Source organism: Aythya marila (genome assembly GCF_965140915.1).
Source record: "Aythya marila genome assembly, chromosome: 11".
NCBI classification, from domain to species: Eukaryota; Metazoa; Chordata; class Aves; order Anseriformes; family Anatidae; genus Aythya; species Aythya marila.
The window spans coordinates 19,384,086-19,411,615 of record NC_139052.1 but is presented as its reverse complement, the minus strand read 5'-3'; the positions used below and the strand labels follow the sequence as shown (position 1 = coordinate 19,411,615).

General features: G+C 48.1%; 2 protein-coding genes across 4 annotated transcripts in view; one reads left to right on the top strand and one right to left on the bottom strand.

Moving 5' to 3' along the window:
- Positions 1–6,920, top strand: part of MEGF11 (multiple EGF like domains 11) — a 199,476-nt gene extending 192,556 nt beyond the window's left edge. For all 3 annotated transcript variants that reach the window (XM_082769562.1, XM_082769563.1, XM_082769561.1), the window contains 3 exons: positions 361–417; positions 5,073–5,279; positions 5,828–6,920. In XM_082769562.1, the coding sequence (XP_082625688.1) occupies positions 361–417; positions 5,073–5,279; positions 5,828–5,988 (425 nt within the window). In that variant the 3' untranslated portion in view covers positions 5,989–6,920. The remainder of the gene's footprint in view (positions 1–360; positions 418–5,072; positions 5,280–5,827) is intronic.
- Positions 6,921–10,372: 3,452 nt separating this feature from the next.
- On the bottom strand, positions 10,373–26,239 carry RAB11A (RAB11A, member RAS oncogene family). Its single transcript, XM_082768997.1, has 5 exons — positions 26,100–26,239; positions 19,596–19,791; positions 18,482–18,675; positions 17,952–18,032; positions 10,373–12,119 (listed from the first exon to the last, which is right to left on the bottom strand). The coding sequence occupies exons 1-5, from the start codon at positions 26,137–26,139 to the stop codon at positions 11,980–11,982; spliced, it is 651 nt and encodes a 216-aa protein (XP_082625123.1). The 5' UTR covers positions 26,140–26,239; the 3' UTR covers positions 10,373–11,979.
- Between the last annotated feature and the right edge of the window lie 1,291 nt (positions 26,240–27,530).

Below are 27,530 nucleotides of genomic sequence, written 5' to 3'. Positions count from 1 at the left end.
TGGAAGGCTTTGTTTAGGCTTCTTTTCTCCACCTACCCTAGCGTTTCAGTAATGACCATTTCAGCAGACGTTTTTCCCTGCTCCTCTGATGGATAGCTGTTCTTGGTAATGAGCAGTACGCTGCTCCAGGAAAGCCCTCCCTCCCAGGGAAGCTCTTAAGTGTATGCATAATTTTAGGCAGGCACAGAATCCCCACTGAAGCTGAGTGCATGCTTACAGCTGAGGATGTGCTTAAGAGCCTCGCTAAATGAGGGCCTTGATGTACAATTTAGAGGAAAGACTATATGCTGCTCAGTAGTCAAAGCAATCCAATTTACATAAATATTTATTTCTTTTCCATTATATATCATTTTTATGCAGGTGCTTGTGGGATGGATAGACGTCAGAACACATACATAATGGAAAAAAGCTTCAAAGGTATGGTATCCAGTGCCTGCAGTCACCCTGCAAAGAGTGTGAGGAGGGTGTCGTAGAAGAGGTGAGCTAGGAGACCTGAGCACCCCGAAGAGTGGCCGTGCAGAGGCAGAGAGGGACAGAGCAATTGCAAAGGACGCTCAGCTGGCAGCACCCGACTCCCAGCCAGATGCCTGGGCCCCATGAATTATGGAGGCATTATGAATTATGGCTTCACGCGGCCGTAGGCTCCTGCCTCGGCAAAGCAGCTTAAAAAAAGGAGAGCTTTGCTGTAGGGACAGTGCAGGTGGAGCTGTCTGGCCAGCTCTTGCAGCACCTCACAGCCATCCTACAAGGGCTTTCTGGTGGCAGTTGCTGCCGGTGCATTTCCCTGCCAGGTTGCAGCTCCATGAGGCTCCCAGCCATCGAGAAAAACAAACTGACCCTGCTGCGTGGCCTCCACAGACGAGATTTATAGCAGAGCTTGGGAAACGACCTCCCTCGGTACATTGACCAGCCACGAAGCAATTAATGGGCTCTGACTGGGGTTGGTCTAAAAAGGGAGCAAGGATGAGTCATGTGAACAAGGGCAGGGATTTTAGCTTTCAGTTGTCCTCCAGGTTCACATTCCAAACACTCCAGCTGTGCATGGACAACAGGAGCACTTGGCTCAGCGCAAGCACTGGCGAGCTCGGCTCTGGCCCCAGTGCCGTAGCTTTGGGTCTCAGCCCCAAACAGGCTGGGGCTTGGCACACAGCTTGTGGCCCAGCAGGTGGAGCAGGGAGTCAGCCTCGTTCAGGACAGGCAGTCTCAGGGTGAGTGCTTTGAGCACTAATTCAAGGGTGCTGTGTCTGCACACAGCAGCTGGGGATGGCCCTCTGTCAGCTGAGTGGCAGATGCTGCCCAGCCTCTCTCAGCACCGTGCTTGGGCTGGTGTCAGCTGAGTGACGGTGAAAGTGGAACCTTCATCTGCAGCTGGGTGCGAGGCAGCCACGGGTCTGTCGTGGCCAAGGTGTTACGGAGCAAGACCTTTATCTGCCCCGAAAAGGATGCCAATGAATACAAAGCTGGTCGAAATTAAAAGTGATGATCTGTTGACAGCCAGGCCTAGAGCGCACTAATCACTTCGTAGTCTGCTAAATAAGGTGATATACTACTAGGTAGAGCATGGCCTTACGACACAGCATCACTAAAAGAAACCAATAATCCATGACCAAGTCTTTCTCTGTAAAGCTAAATTTAAAATATCACAGGGGTTACGCATGTGTATTTGACTCAATGCAGGTTTCAGCTCTTTAATGATTCGAAAAATATATATATATCTTATTATACTGGAGCTAGTTGTTCTTTTCACAAGGAACTATTAATTTCAAGATTAGTTTAAACTAAATTACTGTATTTGCAAAGTTAAAAAAAAATGAACACATGCAGCCAGACCTCCCCCCGAGGAGACAGCCACACAGAGGGGCTGGGTACCAGTGGGATGGGGAGAAAACAGCACAGTGGGAGGGAACTGTGAAATGTGTTTTCTGCTGTTATGTAGTGTGTTTATTGTCCAGGATCTGAGCCGCTTGCTTTACATGCTTAGCTCCTTAACAATTCGAACGTCGGCCAAGAGGCCATGGCAAGAAAGTCAATGGGGCCAATGGGGCAGCAGCAAGGGCAAGGAGCCAGGGCCATGGGTGCACTGCTGCCTTCCCTGGGCTTTCGGCCACTCAGTGGGGTCTTCGTATTGTTGGCTACCTTAAGAAGCTGTTTGGGGAACAGTGTCCATGGGGATGAAAACCTTAGAAATGTGGTAACTAATGCAGCTTTTAGCCTGCTGTGTCAATGTCATAAAGAGAATAGGAGACGGGACCGTGTGGATGAGCGAGGCCGCGCTGCTCCTGCTGCTGGGCGCAGCTCTCCTCGCCCTGCCAGCCCTGCATTGGCCCTGACTCACCCGAGAGATGGACAGAAAGCGTCTGCTAGCCAGGTTATTCAAAGAAACACACAGTCCCAAAAAAACACAGGCTGAATGCCCCCATGCCTACCCCAAGCCCTGGGCCACATCGTGACAGCAGCTGAGCTGTCAGAGGGCTGTAAGAGCAGTTTTCCCTGTGCATGCTGCCCACTGATACCATTTCCAAGCTTTTCTTTGCAGATGAGTCCTTTTCTCTTTTTTTTTAATGATGAATACTGATGCACTAGTGGAATAATGTGACCTTAGGCAATAGCATTTTAAGGAAATAAAATCAGTGCCCTTTGCGTGATTCCCAGTGAAATCCCAGCAGCTAGAAGCACTAATGCACATAGAGGCTCAGGGCGTTGCTTGCTGTGAGTCACTTGCTTGTTGCACAGGAACGCGTCCCACAGCTGTGTCATGCTCACCCCAAAAGCAGAAGGAAGCTGTCACCGTGCTGCTGTCCTGGCAGTAGCGAGGGTTGGCCAGCCTAATGAGAGCAGCCAGCAAGGCAGGCTGCACTGAACGTCAGACGTAAATGGGATTAAAAAGTAGGAGAGCGTGTTCTACCTGTGTGCACCACATTTCCTTAGCGCTTCAGACATGAAAGCAGGGACTGAGGCTTGTCATTATTATGCCGGAAGATATTCAGGGCAAAAGAGAGCAAACCGGTCTATGGGAGGGAGGGACGAGTACATCTGAGTCCCTGGCAACAAAACCCAAAATCTGCTTCAAAGGTCTGGTGATCGGTATCCAGGCAACCCAGGAGACAGGGACTTGAGAATTAGAGCAGGTTCCCTGCCTCCCCCTGAGTGCCCGCAGCGGGATGGGTGCTGGTGGTGGTGGTCCTGCTGGTGTGGTCCCAAGAGACCCCGCAGCCCCGGGTGGATGGGTGAGGGTTACTGAGTACATTTGAGCCAGCTTAAATTTTTAATTCATGACATGAAATTTGACAACTGGTGCCAGATTTTTTAATTATCCTACAGAGGGCTGCGGGGTGGTTCCCTGCATGCCAGCGGCTTCCCCAGGGAGCTGGCGCTGCCCTCCAGGCCTTGCACTGTCTGGGGGCCACCCACAGCCATACGCAGCTGTACACTTTTGTCACCTCCGGCCCTTCATCCCCTTCACACATCTACTCAGCAGCGTGACCTGAGGCAGAGCAGCAAGTCTGCAACAGCCTCCCTGCGCCCCATCCCAAACCCTGAGCTGGTGTATGAAAGGCTGTGCAGGGTCCCCTCATGGCACAATGCACACAGCAGCGGGCAGGCAGAGCCGAGGCTTTGGCCATGGGCACCCCAAAGGCCCCGGGGCTGAGTCCTCCTCATCAGCCCCATCCCTGCAGCAGCGAGTCCTGTGCCAACGTTGGCCCAGGGAGCTCGCGGCTCCTCGCCCACGTGCGATGCTCGGTCCTTCCATGCACAGCGGGGCTGAAGACTGGGGACCAGTGCATCTAGCACAGGTATTTTGAGCCTAAGGGGTTCCGTTTTATTGTAGGATTTGTTAGTCTTTGTCTGTTGTCCCCTCACTTTTAACACTAATGGATCCAGGACGGGGAGGAGAGGCACAGAGACGAGGTTTTTATAGGAGAAGCGATATCTTGTTGTCTGTCTATTTCTTAACCTGAATTTCTCTTTTTGTCTCCCATACTAGATAGCGGGGGCAGCTGGGATTGCAGCTATTTTGCAAGTCCCGCTATGTCACCGGGAGTATTTCATATATACCAGGATCTGCCTTTGTACTGTAACCCAGCACAAGAAAATGCCTCATCTTTCATTGCATCGCTCTAATTCTAAATTAATGGCACTGCCCAGCAGGATGCACACAGCAGCAATGGCACGTTCTTGAATGTCAATGTTAAGACTTATTTATTCTCTGTTGTTTTTATTATTATTGTTTAAAGCAAGCCTGGCCCTGGACCCGGCAGCAGGCTGGCATTCTCCAGCCAGGGTCACCGCCGGGGGACACCGGTGGCTGCCACTCTCTGCCCACTCGTTCTCCCCACGTAGCGCCTCCTCCGTCTCCTTCTCCTGTTTCCCAGCCTAGGGGAGAGGAGCAGTAGATGCCCACAGCACTGGGGAAAAGCAAATCAAAAGCAAGGCTCAGCTGGAGGCTTGTCCCCGCTGCGGAAACCCAAGTGTTCCCCGTTAGCAGGAGCAGCCTCCTCCCAGTCCTAGTGGCAGAAGGGAACACAAAGAAATCGGTTTCTCCTCATGCTGGCAAGCCCCAGGAACGGGAGCTTTCAGGGGACAGAGCACACACGCTGCACTGATGCAGTTCTACACCTGCTGGAAATGTTTTGCTCTCAAACATAGGGCATTCGGTGCTGCCCAAAGCCCCCTGTCCCTCCCAGGCTGGCCCAGCCAGGCCCAGCGGATGCTGCCACCTGCGTCGGGCTGCGGGTCGGCGCGGCAGCGGGGTGGGATTGCAGCACAGCTCCTCAGGAACCAGGGGAGGGAGAGAAACGATGGCCACCAAAAGTTAAGTACTGCAGTAAATGGCAACTAGAACCTTTCACAGCAAAACCTTTGGTTTCGAGCAGGTTTCCATTGCTTTCCTGCTAAGAGACTTGTGGATGCAGTGGTTTGGACACTCCAGAGCACAAGCGTCGGGTGTCTGTGCTGGATGCTTCAAGGATCTTCCTCACCCCTGCCCCTTCTCCCCACCCTGCCCCTCCTGCAGAGGTTGAGGTGTGACCCTCCGAGGAAAGCTAACAGTCCCACCCCGTCTTGTTTTGCAGACTACATGAAGGAGTCTGTGTGCAGCTCCAGCACTTGTTCTCTGAACAGCAGTGAAAACCCATACGCCACCATTAAAGACCCCCCCATTTTAACATGCAAACACTCCGAGAGCAGCTACGTGGAAATGAAATCGCCTGGTCACAGGGAATCCCCATATTCAGAAATGCCCACTTCGTCCACAGCCAACAAAAACATCTACGAAGTTGGTAAGTGGGGGGCGCTACGTGGCGGCAGCAGCAAGGTGCTCAGCTCTGAGCTGTTCATTCCAACCCTTGGTGGTTTTACTGCAGACGATTTTTTTTCCTTTCCTGAGACAAGTGGTGTGGACTTGGCATGGCGCAGGGAGGCGCTGGCTTGGGGGTGCATTATTGGGTTGATTTGGGGAGCACAATGTTGGCAGGGACCTGTGCTGTGACCGTGGACGTGAGCGTGGGACCACACCAGAGAGCTCCTCCAGTCCCAGCAGTGAAGGGCTTCAGCACCCTGCTCCTGTTTTCATTTTAAACTGCTGCAAAGTCCAGTTGCATGATTTTGCAGGAAGTATTGGACTTTGGAAGACGTTGCTTGTGGGACTTTGGGAGCTCCCTGCCTTGGAGCTGTTTGGTCTCTCCCATGCAATATCCATAAAGCTGCAACGGGAACAGAGGGTTTGGGAAGCCGCTGTTCTGTGCTTGTGCCAAAACGCATGAGTAGAGTAATTACAGCCCCAGGAGCGCTGCTGGGTGCCATAACCCATTTTTCCTTGCTTTCCCAGAGCCCACCGTCAGCGTGGTCCAAGACGCCCGTGGCCGGAGTGCCAGTTACCTCCAAAACCCATACGACCTGCCTAGGAACAGTCACATTCCTAGTCACTACGACCTCCTCCCCGTGAGGCACAGCCCGACGCACGGGCCATCTTGGGACAAGCAGTCTTAAAGGGATGGACTTCACTGTGCTGTAACACAAACTTTGAGGAAGCAAAAGAGAAGACAATCCTTTTCTGTGCTGCAGGATGCTGACGTGACTGCAGACTTACGCAAGGACCTAATGTAATAAAACATCAGCTTGGGCCAGCTGCTGCTGCATGATGTTATTTAAAAAGACATTTTTTTATATGGGTCACAGGAACTAATGAGTACCTTCTCCAGGTGTCACTGGAGTGCGTCATGCCAGGAAAGTGTTCACATGCTCCAGGCAAAGGCTCTCCATGGTGTGTATTCTAACCCTGGCTTTGCTGTAAAATACAACACAAAAACACGCTAAGTAGAAGGACTTAGAGACGTACATTTCTACCAGCTGTATAAAAAAAAAAAAAAAAAAAGAACTTGTACTGTTAGGAACAAGGTGGCTAGGAATACGCTGAGATATATTTTACATCTTTGTCATGGAAATGGACATTGTTCCGAACGAAAGCAGGGAAGCTTCTCATTTCACTGTCTGGAAACCTCATTTACTGCCATCACCATACACATCCTGCACAGTTTATGCTTGGACCTTAGCGCTGAAACGTTCATCTTTACATTCAGTACCAGGCTATTTGAGTAGAGGAAACCTACATCCTGTGCAGGTTTTAAAAGGTAACAATGTCCAGTCGATGTCTTCAGTTTAAACAAAGAATCTCATACCCAGCTTACCACACTTTTAACAAGCTACACATACTTTGACCAGTACAGTGATGCTTTAATTCTCCTTATACAGCTTCAGTTTTCTTAGATAAATGCACTAGCTTTGTCAGGCAGCCTAAACTGCTGCACCTCCATTTACTTCCCTGGGACACTGCAGGTTTGCACAGGCTAACCCCTGGTTTGGTTTCCTTTCCTAATGCTAGGACACGTCGGCTTCTCTAGGCCATCTTTACAAACCACCCCATTGTGATTCACCTGACAGCATGCCATTTATGACACCCTTTAATTTAATGTGCATTACCATGTAGTGCAACTTTATTTGTTGATGATTCTACCTGAAACATCATTAAATTGAGCTGAAACTGGGTTTTCTTTTTCAGCAGCTGTTTGTGAAATAATTATCACGGGGTTGACTTATGGTAAAGCTTTGGACTAAGCCACAATGATTTTTTTATTTTATTTTTTGTGTGTGTGATCCTTATTGACCTAGAAAGTAGAATACTTGCCGTTAAACAGTTCCTTGTAGATTTTGAGCATGAAGTAGTATTGATTCTAAGTATGTAATTTTATTAGGCAAACGTGGAAGTAGCAAGATGATTGCCTCTGAAATATAAAAAAAAAAAAATATTCTGTTGCACATTCACCAGTCTGATGGAAGCAGAAGAGAATGAAACCAACACCAAGCAGTTTGCTCAAAGCATGATCGCTCGTGTAGCTGCTGCTGCAGGGGACTCTCCGAGGAGCCTCCCAGCTCGGAGGCAGTGGCTGCAACTCAGCTCCAAGTCCAACGGGGCCACGGATCACTGGGAGTGCCCCAGGCCGGGTGGTGCTGAGCCCACACAGTGCCCCTGGATGCTCATCTCAGGGTGCAGGAGCCCTGGCACTGCTCTGCTGCAGGAGCTGGGACGCCGTGGGGTGGTCGGGTTGGCTCTGAACCCCTCTGTGCAAAGCAGGAGCTTGGCAGCGAGACAGCTGAGCTGAGCCCAGAGATCCCCCCAGGCTTGCAGAGCAGCAGATTTTCAGTATTTACATGAATGCTGCATGTGTGCATGGGGGCGATGACTGATCAGCAATAGCAATTTTATTTTCCAGGAAAGCCTTATTTGAGATGTAACTAGACAATTATTTTGTAGAGCCAGTAGGGATATATTTTGCATACGTGTATGGAAAGACTTACCTCAAAAATAGCAAGGGAAAGGCAGTTTGATAAGGAATCCTCTGGTTAGAGACCTACCGTGACATCGAGCACAAACAGTCTCAGCTGCCAGCCTGACCAATGTCTGTGTGTGTGTTGCTGTAAAGTTTGGGATGAGAGAGCAGAGATGGGCTCAGATGTGTTTGTTTTTTTTCAAAGCTGGAGTTTCAAACCAAATGCAACAATGTGCATAGAGCTTCATAGGAGAAAGAAAACAACAAAAACAACAACAAAGCAAGTATCTTCTTGTATATTAGCATTAGCTTAGAAAACAGGCACCAAAATGGCAATACTTTTTTAAGGCAAGACAGATTTGTAATATATTTGTTCACTGTGCGAAGGTATTCTACCTTGTACAAAATAAATTGAATTTCTCTCAATGTGCATTTCTCAAACGTGCTCATTTTGCAGACCAAAACTTCCAACCCGTGCTCAGGCCCACGTTCTCCACACACCAGTGCTGCAAGGGGCTGTCCACTCCTGCAGGGAAAGCCCCAGAGGCATCAGCCTTCCACGCCAGAGGCTGGTTGCTCTGTTGCAGGACTCCTCAGAAAGCCCCATGGTGTCATTTGGACTGCAGCTTTGAAGTCATTTTGAGTAAGGCTCAGCTTTAAAAAGAAAAATAGCTGGAAAATCAGGCATCTTCTCACAATTCTGGTAGGGCTGCTTCCAGAAGTTAACCTTAGAAGGTCTGAGTGACACCAGGGTGATGCAGAGCTCACACACCTCCGGCGAGGTGAGTGCCAGCTGCAGGTCTCCCCACAACACGTCTCAGCGCTCAGTGACAGCAGTAGGATGCAGTGGGATGGGCACAGTAGGACACCGGCCAGCAATGACCCTGCTGCAGCCAGCAGCAATGAGACCGGGCACGCTGCAGCCACCTCAGCACCCGGCTGCTCCCGCCAAGCCTGATCAATAAACCATGAGCATGGATTTGCAGCTGAAACACCTTCAGAGCTGATGACTCCGAGGCAATGCAGCAGACCGCTACACGTTGAAACTTTTTCAATATTTGCGCTTCATATTTCTAAAAATCTTGTTAACTAAAGCCCAGCATGTAATCCTCTTACCTGACAAGCCACACTCAATAAGCTATTAAAGTCTGGAAACTCATCAGGTTTGAACTGATAGAAAAAGTAATTCTAGTTTAATAAAAATGTCTTTAAATCAGAACAATTCCACGTCCATTCTGCTTAAGAGTCAGAGCCTCAGCTCCCATCACGCAGGAGCCACCGACACCCACCAAGCAGCTTCAGGACAGGTAAGGCTGGGGCTTTCAAATATGTAAATGAGAGTAAAAGCTCTTGGCAAGTAAAGCCAATTTTGCACCATTACGCACAGCTCCCAGAAACTCAGAAAGCTCATTTCAGTGCCCAAAAGCAATATTAAAATCAGTCGCCTCCTATTAGCAGAGAAGAGACACTTCAGTACATAAGTAATGCCAATTACAGCAGAGATGATTAACCAGCAGCTTAGCAGGAGCAATGCCTGGCAGGTCAGTGTCCAGACGGAGCAGCGCCTTGCCCTGTCTGCCCAAACACAAAGGCTTTACTAGGTAAGGAGCTGCATCTGAGTACGTGCTCAATTTGATTATACTTCAGAAGTCAATATATTGTTTATGAAGGCTTTACGAACAATTGAATGAAAACTTTGAATTCCACGTTGCAGCAGTTTGCAATTACAGAACCAGTTTTTGCAAGGCATTTCAAAGGATTTCTAATTGTAAAGTTCTAATGACAATAAAGAAGAGTTCTTACTTGGTCTATCAGCACGTCCAGCCACGTCACAGCTTCAGGACTTGAACGCAGCCCAGGCTGTCCCGAGGCGAGGAAGCACGAGCACGCACAGCGACACCGCGTGGGGCAGGGGCCTGCAGCTGGGGTCCGTGCTCCTCCAGGCTCCGCTGTGCTCGCGTTTACCGCAGGAGGAAGCGCCGTGCATAAAGCCATGTGAAATCCATGCCTGAGTCAGGCTGTCCGACGAAGTGAATGGGAAAGGGGAGCGAAGTGAACCTCACCCTGCATTTCCAGTTGACAAATTTAGAAGCTGGCTGCCCTGGTAATTTGGTTAATTCCAAAACACCCTCCTGTCTGGCCAAAGAAAGTACTCTGAGAACAGTTCCCACAGCGAGCAGGGGCTCCATCTTACACCTCCAGCTCAGACTCCTGTGATAAATAAGAAGGCCCCAAAATTTCAGGCTGTTTCAGGCATCCCACCCCAGCCACACCAGCGCTGCCACACGCTCTGCAGGCGACTTCCCCCCAGGGCTGCGGGGGCACCGTGCACAGATGAGCTATATCAGCCACTCAAAACCACAGGCCTGCTTTGAGCAAAAGTAAATGTGTTACACGTGGTACATGGCTCTTACAGGTCCTTTTCTGGGAGCACTTCTGCTTCAGTGTCTTCTCATAGGCTGTTCCAAGAAGCTTACGAGATTCCGGTATGTAAAGCCCTTCAGGTCAAACCCCAGTTCTCCCAAAAAGCGCACCCAACACTGTACTGAGTCGTCCCCTGTAATTCTTTATTAGAATCATGGATGAATATATTTTAAATCAATCTAAAAAAATAATGAATCAAGTTACAGTACATGCATAAAATACAAAGTAATTTACAAACAGATCAAAAGAGCATCTTCAGAACTAATACCAGGAGGAGAAATGGATTAAATAAAACGAGTGACCGACTACAGCAATGCCTTCCGTGTGCCTTACACATCATGAGCACCGCAAGACAGAAAGGTTGGGTAAGAAATGCAGCTGGTAGTGCCTACCCAAATTTGGATGTTCCAAGTGGGTCATATCAGAGTTTGAGAAACGGCCCCTACAATTAGCTTCCCGTCATTGTATAAACAACTGCAGGCATTTATACAACAAACAGCTCTTAAATCCAGTAGAAATCCAGTGCCAAAAGCCCCCAAATCTTAATATTAATTGCATGTTTGGGAATAGCACAGCCTGTGTAATACGCAGTGGTTTCAGAGTGTAGCGACAGAAGGCACAGTTCATGTATCCCTGAACAAGCTAATTGAACGGATGATTTGTACTGAGCAGACTACAGAATGAATGCATCCAATGGGAAATAACTCCAGATGTTTTTTTGTTAAAGATCATGTACCAAGCCATTGGAATCATTGAAAAATACTGTATGAAACAGAACTGAAAACTAAGACCAGGTTGTAGAAGTTACTGATTCATCAACTCTAGCATTTGAATATATTAACATGTGTGGCATGTACTAATCTATGTGATATGCAGTGTGACAACACCCTTCAAGTCTGTGTGCCATGAAAGGAAAAAGGCATCCTCAAATCCTGATACCACCGGCACTGTGGAGACCAAGTCTCAGGCAACACAGAATCACGCTGCAGGTTCCAGTGTTAGAGCAACCCTCAGCCAGCCACACAGCTCGTGCTTTAGCTCGTGCTTTTCCTTACTTCACTGGAGGCACCTCACACGGAGTCCCACCAGCCTCTCCCTGGCCAGCCTCCAGCAGCTCTGCCTCACACCACAGCCTCCTTTGCAGCGGGTGCCAAACCACAAAAGCTCATTCACGGGTAGCAAGAACCCTGCTGCTTGTTTGCAAGAAATTCTCTTCCCCCCCATAATATTCTATAGAAAATCCTCAACTTGACAATCTGAAGATGTAGCCAAAAACATTTAGCTTTACATTAAAATTGCACTTCAGAGCAACAGGCATTTCATCAAGCTTTAGATGCAGTATACAACACCTTAAGACAAGGAAAGATCTCCTGCCCAGAGATATTTTCCTAGGTATCCTGACACTAATTGTTTTGCGAGGAGCAGAATAACATCTTCAAGTGCTCACTAAATGTGTCTGCGCTCTGTCTAGCAGGCATCACATTGGAAAGAGATCAGTTCGGTTCCCAACAACGTACTGAACCAAAACCGACAAGTCGGAGTTGGGAAAATACTGCAGCCACGTAGAAGCAAGAGATTTATAAACAACGAAATCAAAGTGGTTAAGACATGGAGAAATTCAGAAGTAAGCAGTAACTGAACACGAGAAAGTAACCACAAGAATTACAAATATATTTAAATCTTGGACCTGGGGAATATACACAGCCTTTTAGGAAAGAATGAACATTTCTTATATATTCTGACAGCACTGCATCTTTGGTTTGTTTTCAGTGGTTGGAGGGACATGAATGGGAACCACGTTGTTGCTTGGAGACATATCATTTTCACGTCTGTCGGACATTTGCTTCTGGGAAACAATACGATAGATCTCTGGAAGACGAGAAAGAGCTTGTCATTACGCATATGCAAAACAGCATCAGAAAGTTCATGTCTGGGGAAACCAAGCATCAAACAGAGCAAAGATTCCCCGTACTTTTGGTACTATATAGGTAATGCATGGCAGCTTCCACAAGACGTTCATTATATCTTCTGTATTCATAAGTTAAAATATCTTTGTGAAACAAATTACTTCTTTCATAACTGCTTTATTCCCATTGACATAAAAACAAAAAAAAAATTTGCTGGATTCTGTATATTTACTAAGAATCAGAAGCTATTCCATCAATTCCTTGTCATCATTCTTAAGGCTCTGAGGAGACTGTGTTAGAGCAGACCAGCTTTGGAACTGCAGAGGAGAAATATGGAGTCCAAAGAAATCCCAGCACAAATGAGAGAGCGCAGGAGAGGCACAGAAGTTTAACCTAACACGCTGCCAAGTCCACACCTGCACTGAAAGCCTTGCCCAGTTTCCTGGGATTAGTTAGTGGCCGATGGTGTGTGTTGAACATAAACTCAGAGTAGACACAAAACCACTCGCTTCAGCTGTGTATGAAAGCATGAGGTGCAAGCACTTCACCTCAGAAAGGAAATAAAGCACACCAGAAATAGAGCATGGGGAACTCACTTGCAAATTCAAGTTCTAAACCATTAAAAAAAAAAAAAATTGTTAAACCTCAGGTTAACAAAAAAGTTAAGTGTTTCAGTTTCAAGAAAAAAAAAAAAAAAAAAAGCCTACCCTGAAGTGACAACATCAGAGGAGCCCAAGAGAACAGCGCGCAGGCAGGAGACAGCAGCAGCGCCAAGAGGCTGAGCCCAGAGAGCGGGGCTGATGCCCACACCCTGTCTGCAAGCTGCAGCTCCCTGCCCTGCTGGGACACTCCAGATAAGCTCAGGTCGCTGAAGAAGAGGGTGCCTGCACTCCATCCCTGCTGCAGGGCACTGCTCACAAATAACCGGTGAAACACGGCAAAGGTTCGAGTTGGTTCGGAGGTCTGAGGTCCTTCATCAGCTGGGTAACGATGTCCCCAGCACCTTGTCTGGCCTCAGACCAAGAAAAGCTTCTTTCCCACCAGAAATTCATCACTAGTGAGTTGCCTTTGTTCCGAATTTTAATGAGCTGCTGCTTAGTGCACATCCTGACATCATTTCAGTACTGGAAATTGAGCAATCTCATGCAGAGAAGTCGTCCGCGCTGCCAAGGGCTGGTCACAAGCTACTTGCTCGCCTGGATGGCAACGAGACCTGGTGGCACTGAGGAGCTAAAAAGGGTTCCTGACGCACAAGGCTTGCAAACCTTGCCCTTGATGCAACAAACCCTGATTTAAGCTGCCATTACAAACAGGCTGAGTGCTCCCCAGGAAGACTAAGAGCAGGGCTGCACACATCCATGCAGCTGCTCACCACGAAGTAATTTCTCACACAGAGCCTGCGCTGTATCTACGGGCTGTGCGAGGTGCTATAATCTTTGCAGGTAGTGCTGTGAGAGAAGAATCTGCTGCTTGGGCCTCCAAAGAGGCAGCTCGGACTCAGAACAGGACAGCATTCAGTTATGGTCAGGTCACAGATCAACCCAACAAGAGCTGCAAGTGTACAAGAGGATTTTCTGATGTCACTCTTGCTGATGTCCACTGTTCTTTCCAACAGTCTTCCACGTGAGCACCTTCACAGGCTGACCCTGGGGCATGTACGTGGCGGTGGAGGGAGCACAGCTGGCAGAGATCTGCTCTGCTTTCTGCAAGGTTTCTGCTCCACTTCACTGCCCCAGCTCAGGGTGAGCAGCCAGCTTACCCCCAGCAAAGCGCTGCCTGTTCCTATTCAACAGCAGGAGGCTTTTGCTGCCTGTGTTACTGGAAGCTCTCCAGTAGCACGTTCAGCAGCAGCAGTTCTGTTTTCCACAGAACTTCCTAAACAAGTTCATACCAGTCGCTAACATGAGCTGTCACACGCTTCCTCCACCCCTGTGAGCAATGACTCGCCACCAGGGTGTCCTCTGCGTAATACCCTCATCTTGAAGCAAAGATCTACAGGGCTGCTCACTGAAGTCTTAAAAATAATCTCAACAGCACTGATTTCTCTGCTGATAGAGCGTCCATTCCTTCTGACTGTGGGAATGTATTTCCAGCTGATCCCCGCTCCCTGACAGCCCTGCAAGGACGTTTAGCAGCAGCGCTGCTCAAATCAGCTCAAAGCAGCCCCATTTATTTTTGTTGCTCACTGCCACCTCTCCCTCCTCTGTGGTTACAAACCTTTGTGCAGACACAGCGTGCTGCCCTAGATGAAAGCCTGAACGGCTAAATACTGCCTTGCCCTGGCTCAGCCGCACACTCTTTCACCACACATAGTTGTGTTGGTGTGATAGAGGAGGTGGGAACAGCTTCAACCTGCTCTTCCTGGGGCAAAATGCCCAGAGGCAAAGCCTCCACTCAAACTGGTCTGCACCAAGGAACGCCAGGCTAATGAAGACGTGCACTTTTTAATGAAGACACTACACTTTATGCTCTGCTCAGTAACTGAATGAGACCTTATTAAGAGCACATTCGGCAGAATGCATCACTGCATAATTGGTAACCATGTGAGACAGGCCTTGTGGTGTAAGAGCTGGGGAAAAAAAGGCACCGCTGTCTAGGAGGAGCTTGCCCAGTCCTCGGCTCCTCAAGCAGCCCTAGCGCTTCATTCATTTTCAGGTGTACAGAGCTAACGAGAGGAAATCCCTACATTTCTTACTGTTAACGCTCTGTGATGTTGTTTCCTTGGAGATGGGATTCCTTCGAGATGAAACCACGGCAGAACGCGCTGTGGGAACAGAGGCGGCACTGAGCGAGGCAGGGAGCGGAGGCTGCCTCGGGTTTACTTTAAGGATGCTTTATCCTGCTGTGAATGCTCAGAGGGGATGGGATTATAACACCAGTCTCTCTCGTTTGCCAGATAATACAAAGCAGCTTTGTGCACGCAGGAATCAGCCCCTGAAGTCTAGACATCTCACAAGTGAGGAACTTGGACAGGGACCATTACCCTAAGCCACAGAGGGAAAGGTCCCCAAAACCTCACATGGTATGCACAAATCTAGCGGGCTTCCTGTCTGAACAGATACACCACCTGCCAAGAATCCCTTATGACACAGCGAGAGGAAAGAAAAGCTTTCTTTCCCTGCTTCCACCCGTAGCAGACCACATACTCACTCAGGCTGTGCTCACTATGATGGATTCATGTTTCCTGCGCCCAGAACCATCTATTCAAGGTGGCTTCATGTGAGAATCTAGGCGTGAATACGCTTAACAGGGACCTGCTACACCTCCAGGGGAAGGACTCTAACAAGTTTCCTTCAGTGTCCCAACCAGACCAGCTTCACTAGGGCTGGAGAAGAAAGGAGTTTCACTACAGACCCCAGTCACACCACCCTGTCCGGGAAAGATGTAAGAGCTGTGTGAAAAGCATCACGAGCAGCCTAGGATGTCTCTGCGGTGCTGTTCCCAGCAGGGCGAGTACTAGCAGAGCTGGTACAGCAGCATGCCCTGCCCCTTCTTCTGTTAACCTCCTCCACTTGCAGCCTGTGGCAAAGCCTGCTGCCTTTATCAACTTCCTTCTTCAAAGGAGAGCATTCCACCCTCCAGCACTACGCTTAGAGGCAACCTTGCCAAACACAGACAGGCTATCCATGATTCTGCAGGGTCACTCTGAAAACCACATTCCTCGGATGACTGCTCCCCTCTTTCCTTCAAAGCAAATCATTAACAGAAAAAGCCAGCTGTGAAGTGTTATCGAGAAGTTTACTGGCAGAACATTCGTCCTTTGCATGCCAGTCACAGCAGAGATGGAGGCAACCTGCTGCTAATGCATTATTTACTTCATCTTTATCTCCCTGAAACAGGAGCTGGTGTCTGGAGTGAGCCACATGCCCACTAATCAGCAGAAGCATTTCTTCCAGCGCAGTTGAACCAGCCCCTCCTGAACGAGGATTCTGTCCGCATGCCCAAGAGCTCTTTCCCCAAAACACTGTCACAGCAACACGCAGGGAGCACTGACGTTTGTGGAAAAGCAACAGCTCCAACAATCTGTCAGAGTCCGCTGAGGTCTAGTTTTAATCCCTTGCTCTCCCATTACAGCCTGCTCTCCCTTACAGAAAAATTAAACCAGAAAAAAATCAAACCTTGGCTAATTAGAATCCAAAATAACTTCTGGAATAAAAGGTGCCATTGGAAGCATGTGAGGAGAGATAAAGAAACAGCCTAGCCTGTGCCCAAGAGGTAAACTGCTTCCCCATGGCAACAGCAGTATGTCATATCTGAGTGTCACACAGCTCTGCAGAAATAAGGCAGCAGCCCAGGGCATGCAGCAAACTTCCCTCTTCTTCAGCCATCACTGTTAGGGAACAGAGCAGTCCACGAGGAGACCGGGGGCAGTTGGATGATCAGTTTATATTGCATATGACAGCCTGACAGCCACCTTGGGAGGGGATAAGTGTCTGATGTATTTCCAGATTTGTTTTTATTAGTGCTGGTGCTGAACAGGCATGAAAGTTAAATAACTAACCTTTACCCAAGAGCCCTGATCCCCCCTGAAAATTCTAAGAGCAGGCAGCAAGGCTGCTCTATACTACACACAGCACATTTAGCCAGAACCTGACCTTACAGTTCAGTGTAGGTGCCCCTGAGAGGAGAGGGAGTAACAAGGATACGCTTAAAGAAAGAAGTTTGGGGCTTTAGCAGTTACAAGCAAGCAATAAAGATGTGCTTCTCCTGAAATATCCATGCCTAAATTCACAAGCAATTTTGACACAACTAACTTTACATACAGGAATAAAACAGTAAAACCGTCAGGCATCACATTCAGCCACTCCTTTGTCGCCCACCCTCTTATGGCATCATTACTGAGTCATGAGGAAGTAAATGTATAAACATAACTGCTCTTTTTTCAGAAATTGTGCAAAGTTGAATTATAACCGAATGATTAGACTGAAGTTAAAAGGGAACCACATGGGTTGGCTAAAGAGGAAACTAACTCAAGCTAACTAAGGAAACTAACTTTCAAGCCACCACGGCGTGAAAGCAGTGAGATGACACATCCCTATGCACTGTTTGTCTGTCTGACATTGACACATTTACATTTTTTGTTAGTATATAGCCAGAACACCACTGTTTAGGAACCCACTGTAAAAACAGAAAAGAACCAGAACCCTATTACAATTAAGGGTAGGGGAAAAAAACACAGATGGATACAGGAAGAAAGCATGTAGCAGGAAATACTCCAACTGCCTATGAATTCTCTCTCATCACTGCTGAAGAATTTCAGACAACTCAAAAAAAATGCTTTGTATTTTTATTACAGCAGTAACTTCCTAGCTGCCTCCTCCCCTGCATGTTCCATTATAGCTAACTAATTCGTTATGGTACGTTTTCAAAAGTCTCAATTACCTGCCAAAATGAAAAAAAAAACAAAAAACCACTAATCTAACTACATGAACAAAACTACAACACAACCAGGTGCCAATGCCACAGAAGGGAGATGTTTTGCCTATCAAATAAAGGGTTTAAAGAAAAAGGAAGTACTTGATCCACAGAGCATAAAGACTACCATTGCATGCTACAAAGGTCAAAAGTCCATCCAGGACTATTAAATGCAGTGACAGTGACTATCCTGTGCTCAGGAGTCACAGACGAGCGGAGCTGCTCAAAGGAAGGACCAAATGGATTCCAAATGTAATGGTTGTGAAGGGTGATTAAATAACATTTTAAACGTTTTATAGGCAAAGAACTGCCTATTTGCCTCATGTCTGAGCAGTGTTCTGCCCTTCCTCCTCAAAACAGAAAGCAATGGATGACTCACCTGTCAGAATAGTCTGGAAAGCTGCTTCCACATTTGTAGAGTCTAAAGCAGATGTCTCGATAAATGACAAACCATTCTTCTCTGTGTGGACAGAAACATTATAATTAGAGGAGTGCAGAACATTTATCTCCCATCTGGAAGAACTTCTGTACAAGCCAATGTGTGTGGTGTTGCTGATGAGATGCACGGATACCAAAAAAAGTAAAAGTTGTGGTGTTTTCCCCTTACGTGGTATGAGAGCAGCGCCACCCAACAGCAACAACAATTTACACTCAGCCTCAGGCACAGGGATGAGTGCTACACTGCTTTTAGGCATGTCCTGATGCATCACTGGAAGTGAGAATTTAGTGCACTTTCAATAAATGTGCAGTGAAACTTCCTGGATGTTGTTTTAATCTCGTCAAGTTACTCCACCTCCCAGTATGTTGTGGCAGCTTATTTAGCAGGGCTAGCCGTATCGGGGGAACGGCAGTCCATACCTGCAGGCAGACATCCTCACTCACCCAGAAACTTATTTTGATTTCACCAACCTGCAAAAGCTCTGGCTTCATCTGTAGGGACTGCTCTCAGGTGGCGCAAGTCACTCTTGTTTCCCACCAGCATGATCACAATATTGCTGTCAGCGTGGTCTCTCAGCTCCTTCAGCCATCGCTCCACGTTCTCGTAGGTGAGGTGCTTCGCGATGTCGTACACCAGTAAGGCCCCTACAGCACCTCGATAGTACCTGCGGGCAAAGAGATGCGTTAGAGAACCTGCAAGGAACATCGTGATTAAAAGTGACAAGTTACTAATAGCTACATCCCCTTACTGCAAAGACAGCTATATAAAAATATCTAAGCATGATACGTGGGACTTGAAGCAGTGGAAGTAAAGCATCCTGATTAGGGTATGCCACAGAACCACCTGAGCAGCCAGGCCAGCTCAGAGTCTGGTGGGGAACCCTGCACCCCATGCTTCTGGGGGGAACCCTGCACCCCAAAATGAAGCACTGGGATCTGCAAGGAGCTCCTGTCACCTTCAGCCTCTGACCCACTCCTGGAAAAGTCCTCCCCACCCACCATTGTGGGTGCAGTACGGGCACAGCCCAGGGCGACAGGAAGACTTAAGAGTGACTCACAGGATCATAAAAACATCAGCCTGATCTAGTCCCTTTATGAATGGCCCCAGCTGGTCCGCTTTCAGACCAGAGAGGCACAGTTACACAGAAAAGAAGCAGGTTGTGTTCTCCCACCCCACAATTACCTCCAGCTTTGCTTAAATCCAGCTTTTGCTATGCTGTTTTTTCAATTAAATAAGCACGTAAAGCGAGCAGTATGTCTGGTCATAGGTTACCACTGATAAAACCTCCACAATTACAGCTGTTATTTTATCAATGGCTTGCATTTAAATTAACCTAGAATGCTTTCAGAGCTTTCAGAGATTCAAAATGCCCCCAGTAACCTATCAGGGCAGCACTGAGAGGTAGATCAGCTTTGTGCAGAGCCCTGCTTCTGGACAGAAAAATATTCAAGCTTCCTTCCCCCACACGTTGTGGATATTACATGACAAAATAAAAACATTTGTATGTGTTTGAGGAATTAGAAGGGCCTAATGTCAACCCTTCTGAGCAAAAGCTTCTCTTCAGCTGCACAGGCTGCCACTTACGCAGATGTTATAGCGCGGTATCGCTCCTGCCCTGCTGTGTCCCATATTTGAGCCTTGATCGTCTTCCCATCAACTTGAATGCTTCTTGTTGCAAATTCTACTCCAATGGTGCTTTTGCTCTCCAAGTTAAACTCATTGCGAGTGAATCGAGACAGGAGGTTACTCTTGCCTACTCCAGAGTCTCCAATGAGCACAACTACAAGAAAGAAATGACATCAGAATCAGATTCCAGGTGTACACCATCTATTGACAATCACCTACAATGAGCACATTCATTTTCCAGAACAAAGAAAGAAGGAAGAAGAATAGCAAAGCCACCCCTCTTGTCACAGGTCTATTGTTCAAGCCCTGAGATTTCCAGAGAAGCAGAGCTGCCACATTCACCAGCATGCTGAACAGACTTCAGACTTGACTTTTAGTAGTTACACTTCAATCTCCTTTGCATTGAATCATATACCTCCTCCAGGAGAACTACACGTGGCAGTCAAAAAAAAGTACAAAAGTCCCTTCCCAGCTGGCCTTGACTCACAGTGCTGAGTGAACTAAGAGGAAGGATGCAGCCATGCTTGACGAGAGATTGACAGAAGGTGTAAAGTCCAGTTGGGACAGGAAGAAAAGCATCACGAGGATTCCTCGCACCCATCCCACGGTGCTGAGCTGAAAGGGACGAGCTTGAGCCCAACCTGAAACCTGCTACCAAGACGCAGGAATTTCAGCCAGGCCCAAGCTGTGTCCCACCCTGAGTCACACCAGCAGCAGCTCCTCTGGGTGACCTTCAGATAAGGTACTGAGCAGATAACAGAAGGAAACGGAGGACAAAGAGGATGAGTAAGACCCTTGAGAAGCAGGGCTGATAACCTTTGTGCTCTGCAGTGCATCAGGCCAGCACAAGCAAAACAGTCGACACTTGGGTGACAAAAAAAAGAGCATGGAGGTGCTTGTTTTGAGAAAACAAACACTTGCTCAGTAACATACATCATTTAAACTTGCAGCACAGTGTTAAATATGCTGTGTGGTACAACAGAGGAATGAGTCCACTGATGTGAGGAGTGAGCCTCAGTCTAGCAGCACAAACCCTCGCATCTTTTGCTGCATCACACAGCAGACACCACCTTCTATTTAAATAATGCACAACAGCTCTGACAAATGGGATTTTCCCTGACTGTAAGAGCCGAGAAGCACCTTTTAAAAAAACTCCCCTCCATAAAATGAAAACTGCAGCAAACGCGAGCTTCAAATAGTCTTTTAGAGAATACCTCATCAAAACAAACATCTTCCCAGCTTCCCCTGCCAGCTGACTCAGCAAGCAGCCAGCCAAGCTACAGAAGCTGCACAAAGCACAGCGGCCCTGTTAACCACTTCTGTTTACGAGGATCACAGGCAGGTAGGTGGCACGCACCTGGACCGAATGCAAGTAAGACTCCACTCTCCTAAAGGACAGGTCAGCACAGTTTGGTGGCAGAAAACAGCTTTGCTGGCACAGAGGATGCCAGGCGGTAATAAACTTCGTGCAGGGGACGAGACACCCAATTATATCATCACCGCCTGGCAAGCTGCCACAGTTTTCCCTCTTTTGCCAGCAAACAAGATCCTCAGAACTCCTGCGGCAGGTTCAGGTTTTAGATGACATCACATTTGCAGTCGCTGGGACGCGTTACGAGCAGCAAGTTCCTGGGAGGCTCGAGTCGCTCAGTCCCACAGTCACCCCTGTTAGCTGTGCCAGGGGCTGAAAGCTTCTCTACACGAAGAAAGCGATCCACACACATCATCCCGTTTCTCCCAGCAGGCTGCATCATACGCCTGCTAAGTATTACCCTCAAGTATTTTCGTTGCTCAGTGCATATTTCAAAGCAGAGCTCTCAGCCATTCAAAAATAGACTGGTCCTTTTAATTCCTCTACCAAGTTTTTTTTTTTTCCTCACCTTGTCTGAATCCCACGCTGCTTATGTTCTGAATGGCTTCCAGCACCAGATTAATATGTCCCAATTAAAAGGGGGAAATATTTCACTTTCCTCCTTGAAGCCAGCTATTTCCTCTACTTAATTGGGCCACTGCAGCTCGTCTCGAGCACGGACACGGGAACAGCTTGCAGTGTCAGCGGGCTGCTAGGACTCCTCACACTTTCTGTATTTCTGCCAGTCCAGAGAACACCACTCTCTGAATATAATTATGAGCTGAAACAGCTTTAACAGTCACCCAAATTGTATTAGTTTTCATTTTGCTTTTCTTACCAAACCACCTCAGTCTGGTATTTCATACTCCACTGTATTCCCGTGTCTCATACTCTGAGCACAGCGATGCAGTAGGAGTGGCTGAGTCCCTCTCTGACCATCCCAGGCAAATAGTTCCTGGGAGAGAACCGACAGTATCTAGTTCCACCTTAAAGCTAATTGTTCCTGCACACACACTTTTACTGGGCTTCTCTTCCAGAAACTCACTCCTAATGGTTAGAAATTGCCTTCTAATTTTCAGAAGAAATTAGCGGTCAGCTGATAGCGGTGTTCATGTGCCAGCACTGTCCATTAGCTTATTAGTTTCTTCTCCCAGTGGTGTTTACACTGTTCTGGGTATTTACAGAAAGCAACCACATCTCCTCAGTCTTGTTCTACCACCTAAGCGAGCCAACCTCTCCAGTGTTTCCTTACAGACTGCCCATTTTCCCCAGACGTCCCCCATAAAAGTCCTTTAATTTCTCTCCCAAGCAGCAAGGACTGCATCCAGCGTTCTAGGTGAGATCTCATTGCTGACGCATACGAGGATTTTAATATTTCTGTCTCTAACAGAAACACCTTGCGCTGGAATTAACGCTTCCTGCGAGTCCCCAGGCACAAAACCTCACACTGTGAATCCTGTCTCACTGGGGGAACTGCTGTCCTTCCTCATCATCAAGCAGGTCTTCTAGTACCACATTCCAGCTTTCTTCCATACCCCTCAGCTTTGCACCACCAGCACATTCCTTCTCCTTCACTACACCAGCACTGGAAGGACTTACTCACCCTCTTCACCACGTGCAACAACGCACCTTAACACAATGCATTTAATGAGCTAACTCAGCACTGGAGAGGTTTAAGACGAGTATTTGGTGCACAAAAAGAACATCATGAAGTCCATGCAACTGCATGAATTTCATTCTGTAATTCCAGTTTTATTTCTGCAGAAGGCCAAAATAAGAACTCCACTTTGTAAGCTGCTTGAGAAGCAATTTATAGTCTTATTAATTTTTCACAAACATTCCGGCACTCTCAATTTTTATTTCTGATAAAACTCTAATTTAATTAAAGTGTTTTCTGAGAATTTCAACTAGCTCACGAAGTATGTAATTGACAACCTCATCAAGTTGAAAATAGAAATCCCAGCACTACCAGCTCGCATTGTGAAACAACCTTTACCGCAGACAAGCGGCACGTTACACAATTTAAGCCATGCAGACTAGCACTACGGGATTACTATGTCTGAAAACTCTTTTATCTGCACTGAACTCGGCTATAAAGCAGCATACAAATTAAGAGCCTGTACGCATTTCCATGACACCCACAAGAACCTGCTGAACACCTCTTCCAGCCCACGTAAATTGGGGTTTAAAGGAAACGCGCAGAAGATGACCTGATTGCACATCTTCTAGGCAGCTGGCGACAAACCTAACATGACCATACCTAATATCCATCGCCCTCCTCACCTGCACCTTCTGCTTCATCCACCCATTTCGTGTCCCAGAGAACTTTGGGGTAGGGCTCATTCACCACCTGTACCTACTGCACACAACGCTCCAATCACGACTGCAGTAACGGGGATAAGCAGGCGGGTTTGTTAGAGCACAAAAGGGTTCCACATCTGGCAGAGTGACAGGCATAAACCCGTACCTGCCATGCAACGGTTTTCTTTACTGATTTCTATAAACAAAGCACAAAGAAAAAAGGCATTGTCTGAAAGCCAGACCAACAGGTCTGCCCGGCTTCAGTTTCCTTCAGCAAAGGAAAAAGGTGGAGGAATGAACCTGACACAGAGCAGGAAGCTGAACGAGCAGTTTCTCTAACAGTCAGCTGAATGTCACTGCAAGGCAGGTCTGCGTTCGGAAACGAGGAGGCTGACCCCAAATCCAAAGTTCCAGATGGTCAGGGCACAAACCTAATCCCCTCGAGCTTTGTCCACAAAAAACACAGAAGACTTTTTCTACAAGCACAGGTTATTTTGTTAACTACTTATCAACTGTAAGTCAGTTTGCCACTTGAATTAAACGGAGCTAAAAGTTTCTGCATGTAAGCCAGGTTAAATTATTAAGTTACATCCTTATGTCACCATTATTTTTTCCTCCCATTAAAATTAGAGCAAGAGTCCCACAAAGGGGACTTCCAGACTTGCTGCTTCCTGAAGTGCAGTTCTGGGAACAGTAGGCACTGCTCCCTCAGCTCAACCCCAAACGTACAGGGGAATACAAAGACATGCATAGCTGGACAAGAAGAATTCACCAGAAACTAGTTTTTTTTTAAGCTAGGCCTACCAGGCATTAACATACACTAAAGCATTGCGTGGAGTCAGGCGAGGGGCAGCTTGTGACAGGCACCGAGACCCAACTGCTGCGATTCCAGCCGCCAGCAGATTTGGACACACCACTGTTGGCAGTGGCTGACAGGACAAGAACAGGGGTCCCGCACAAACAGCCCAGCAGCAGTTTAGCTCAAGGACAGTAAGAGGCAGCTGGACCAAAGAATACCGCCCTGTTACTTTAGAGCACCTCAAAGCCCTGGTGAACTCAGTCCCACCATGTCCCTCTAGGTCACGAACCCAGAAGAACTGGGACTGGATTAGGTGTCCAGACAGCCCAACACCCAGCCCAAGGGGCAGGACTGGTGCTGAGAAGCCCTGTGTGGAACAAAAGATCAGGATGGCACTAAGCTTTGGCCCAGCAGCCCTCACCTCCAAATGAGGAAAATTAAAGCAATGAGCAATACGGGTAAATAGGGAAAGAACATCTACCGTTTGTTGTAGTTCCACATCAGCTCAGTAAAAGGGATGTGAGCCCATAAGATTTCTTCTGATTATTCAGGTGCCCTTTTGCATCTTTTTAATTCCACAATGTCCAATCAGAATGGGTACGCCTGTGCTGCCTACAGTTCCCCTCAGGAGGCTCAAACGTTGGCTTAGCATTCCCCTTGAGTTCTCATTTCTTCTTTCAAGAGGATTTTTTTTTGCCTTTTTTTTTTTTTAAACCTACCACTGGTGTTTTTGGACAGTGCCTGGTGACGAGACAGCTCAATACCACAACAATTCCCAGCTCATTCCAGAGCAAGGACGCTTTGTTTTAAACAACCTCCACTTTTGGACAGTTACAACTGTTACCACAATTTGTGCAACTCCGCATTTGCTGATGTTATTTCAGCTGCCAAATGAATCCCAGATCGGAGATGCTGCACGAACTTCCTGCGGTCTGCTTTAACTTTGGAAAACCTGAATCACTCCTATCTTCATGGCACCATTTCCCTAGCATCCCCTGTGCTCCCAACAGCTTCCATAAACTATTCTACATGGTAAAAACCTTTCAGGGTGGCAACCAATTAACCTAGCTTGGAATTTTTCTATACAAATGAATCCCAACTTTATTATTTCACAGTTATATACATAAGCAATCTAATAAAAAATGGCACCTCTCCCAAAAAGTTCCACATCACTGATATTTCCTCACAGCTAGAACAATAACTTACACAATCCTGTCCGGATATGGAATGTTTTTAATAATTTGCACACAGGCCTGTAAAAGAAGTTGTTTGATGTGACTGAATTTGCGATCAGCAGGGCCTTTGCCAATGCTGCAAGATGAAAAATGAGGCATTTCTCAGTACCTCTTGACCTGATCCCAATACCAGTATAGAAAACTGATCTGTAGTTAGTAATAACACCAGTTTCCCCATGGAAATTGGGCAAGACAGATGACAAAAAATGTAATTCTTCAAAGTCATAAAAAGAACTTAATGGTACCGAGAAGATCACTGCTGTTCTGTAGGATCCCTGTTAGCAGCAGGCTCTCTTTTTTCTTTAAGAAGCATTTGGGCTGTGCTCCCAGTCAGCAGCCTGAATTTTTGGGTAGGCCTGCGTGGAGCCAGGCGTTGGGCTCCATGATCCTCGTGGGCGCTCACCAACTCGGGATATTCCACCATTCTAGTATATATGACGCAATATTTTTGATAATTTGCCCATAGGTGTGTAGAAGAAGTTGTGTGACGTGACTACATTCGCGACCAGCACGGCCTCCGCCAACGCCTCAAGACGACCAAATTCCTGGGTGCCTCCCGACCTGATCCCAACGCCACCACAAACGCCCGATCTGCGGTTAGCAACAACGCCATTTTCCACACGGAAAACCGAGGAATCGCGGTTTTTGATGCCTGTTTTCCTCAGGCCACAGCCCCACAGCCCCACACCCGCACCCCCCGCACCCCCACAGCCCCACAGCCGCCGGTACCACAGCGGGAGCCCCCCGGTCGGGGCAGGGGCCGTGCCGGGCGGTACCTTTGAAGAGGTAATCGTACTCGTCGTCGCGGGTGCCCATGGTGAGGACGCCGAAAGCCGGGGACGGGCAGCGGGAGCCGGGCCCCTCCCTGCAGCCTCTTCCGTGCCTCTGCGCCCTCCCACAGCCGGCTCCTTCCGGAGCAGCCCCGAGCACTTCCAGGCCGCTTCTCCCTGCCCCGCCCGGCTTGAAAGGGGCGCTGAGGGGAGCTGTGGGGTGCCACGGCTCGGCCCGGTTGAAGCAGGGAGCTGAGGGGCAGCCCCAGGCTCGCCTCACACCCGGGGGCAGCGGGAGGGAGCGGGCGGCGGGTGCTGGGGAAGAACTAAAGGGCAGCCCGCGCGGGGAGTCGCCACAGCGGTTCCATGGTGTAATGGTTAGCACTCTGGACTCTGAATCCAGCGATCCGAGTTCAAATCTCGGTGGAACCTGAGGTGTTCTTTTTTTTTTTTTTCCTCCCCCTAGATTCTTTTGTGTGCCGTAACAATGGGCACGACGCTGCTTTCTCCGCTCCGTTGTGGGCTTCTGAAGGAATGCACGCAGCTCATGACTTCTTGTGGTTGACTCTTTTACCCATCCAAGGCATGGGCGCCGTCCTCCCGCCATCATGGGCCAGTGGCAGCACCACAGGGGCTTCCTTCCACAGGGAGAAGGCCCCAGCGTGGTCTGCAGCCCCACCAAAACTGGGGTGGGTTAGCAGAGTCCTCCAGGTGTCACAGCTCTGTCCACACCCAGGGCAAGAGCAGCGTTCAAAGCCAACAGCACTCGATACGGAGGCATCTCTTGTGTATGAGGAATCAGCAAGCTCGTTGGGTTCATGAGGCACGAAACATGGCCTCAGGGACCAGGCAGAGGTGGCAGCAGGTGAAGCACTGGTCTGAGACAACTGAAGAGGTAAGACTTGATGATTTGTCTGTGGCATGGTCAAAGGAGAACATGGAAAAATACAGCAAAGCTAACCTCTGAAGGAGGCGGAAGCAGAAAAAGACATATATACATATATCTGCATTTAGGTGGGGAAAACGTTTTTCTCTTCATCTGAAGAGAAATCAGTTCTGCCCCAGGGCAACTTGAAGAGGGAGGGTTCACTCCCTCATGGTTTGCACCAGGATTGCCAGGTTTCTTCCCATTCCAGCACCCAGAGGAACAACAGGCCCCCAGCCCACCATGGCCTTGCTGCCCGCTGGCTTCTCCGTCCTCAGAGCCAGTACTCCTCGTCTGCCCTGCGCCAGGAGAGATGTCAGCTTTGTTGTCGGCTTCCACTGGCACAGGCTGGAGGCCTAAATAGAAAGGATAAAAATAGCAGTGGTGCCCAGATGATTAAACCAAGGCCTTTAGACCTCACTCTGTTTCCAGCGGCTTGCCGCGAGCAGCGGCAGTATGTTAGCCATCTCGGCAGCCAGTGGCCACGTTGTCATTTCTGTGTGAGGAAAGAA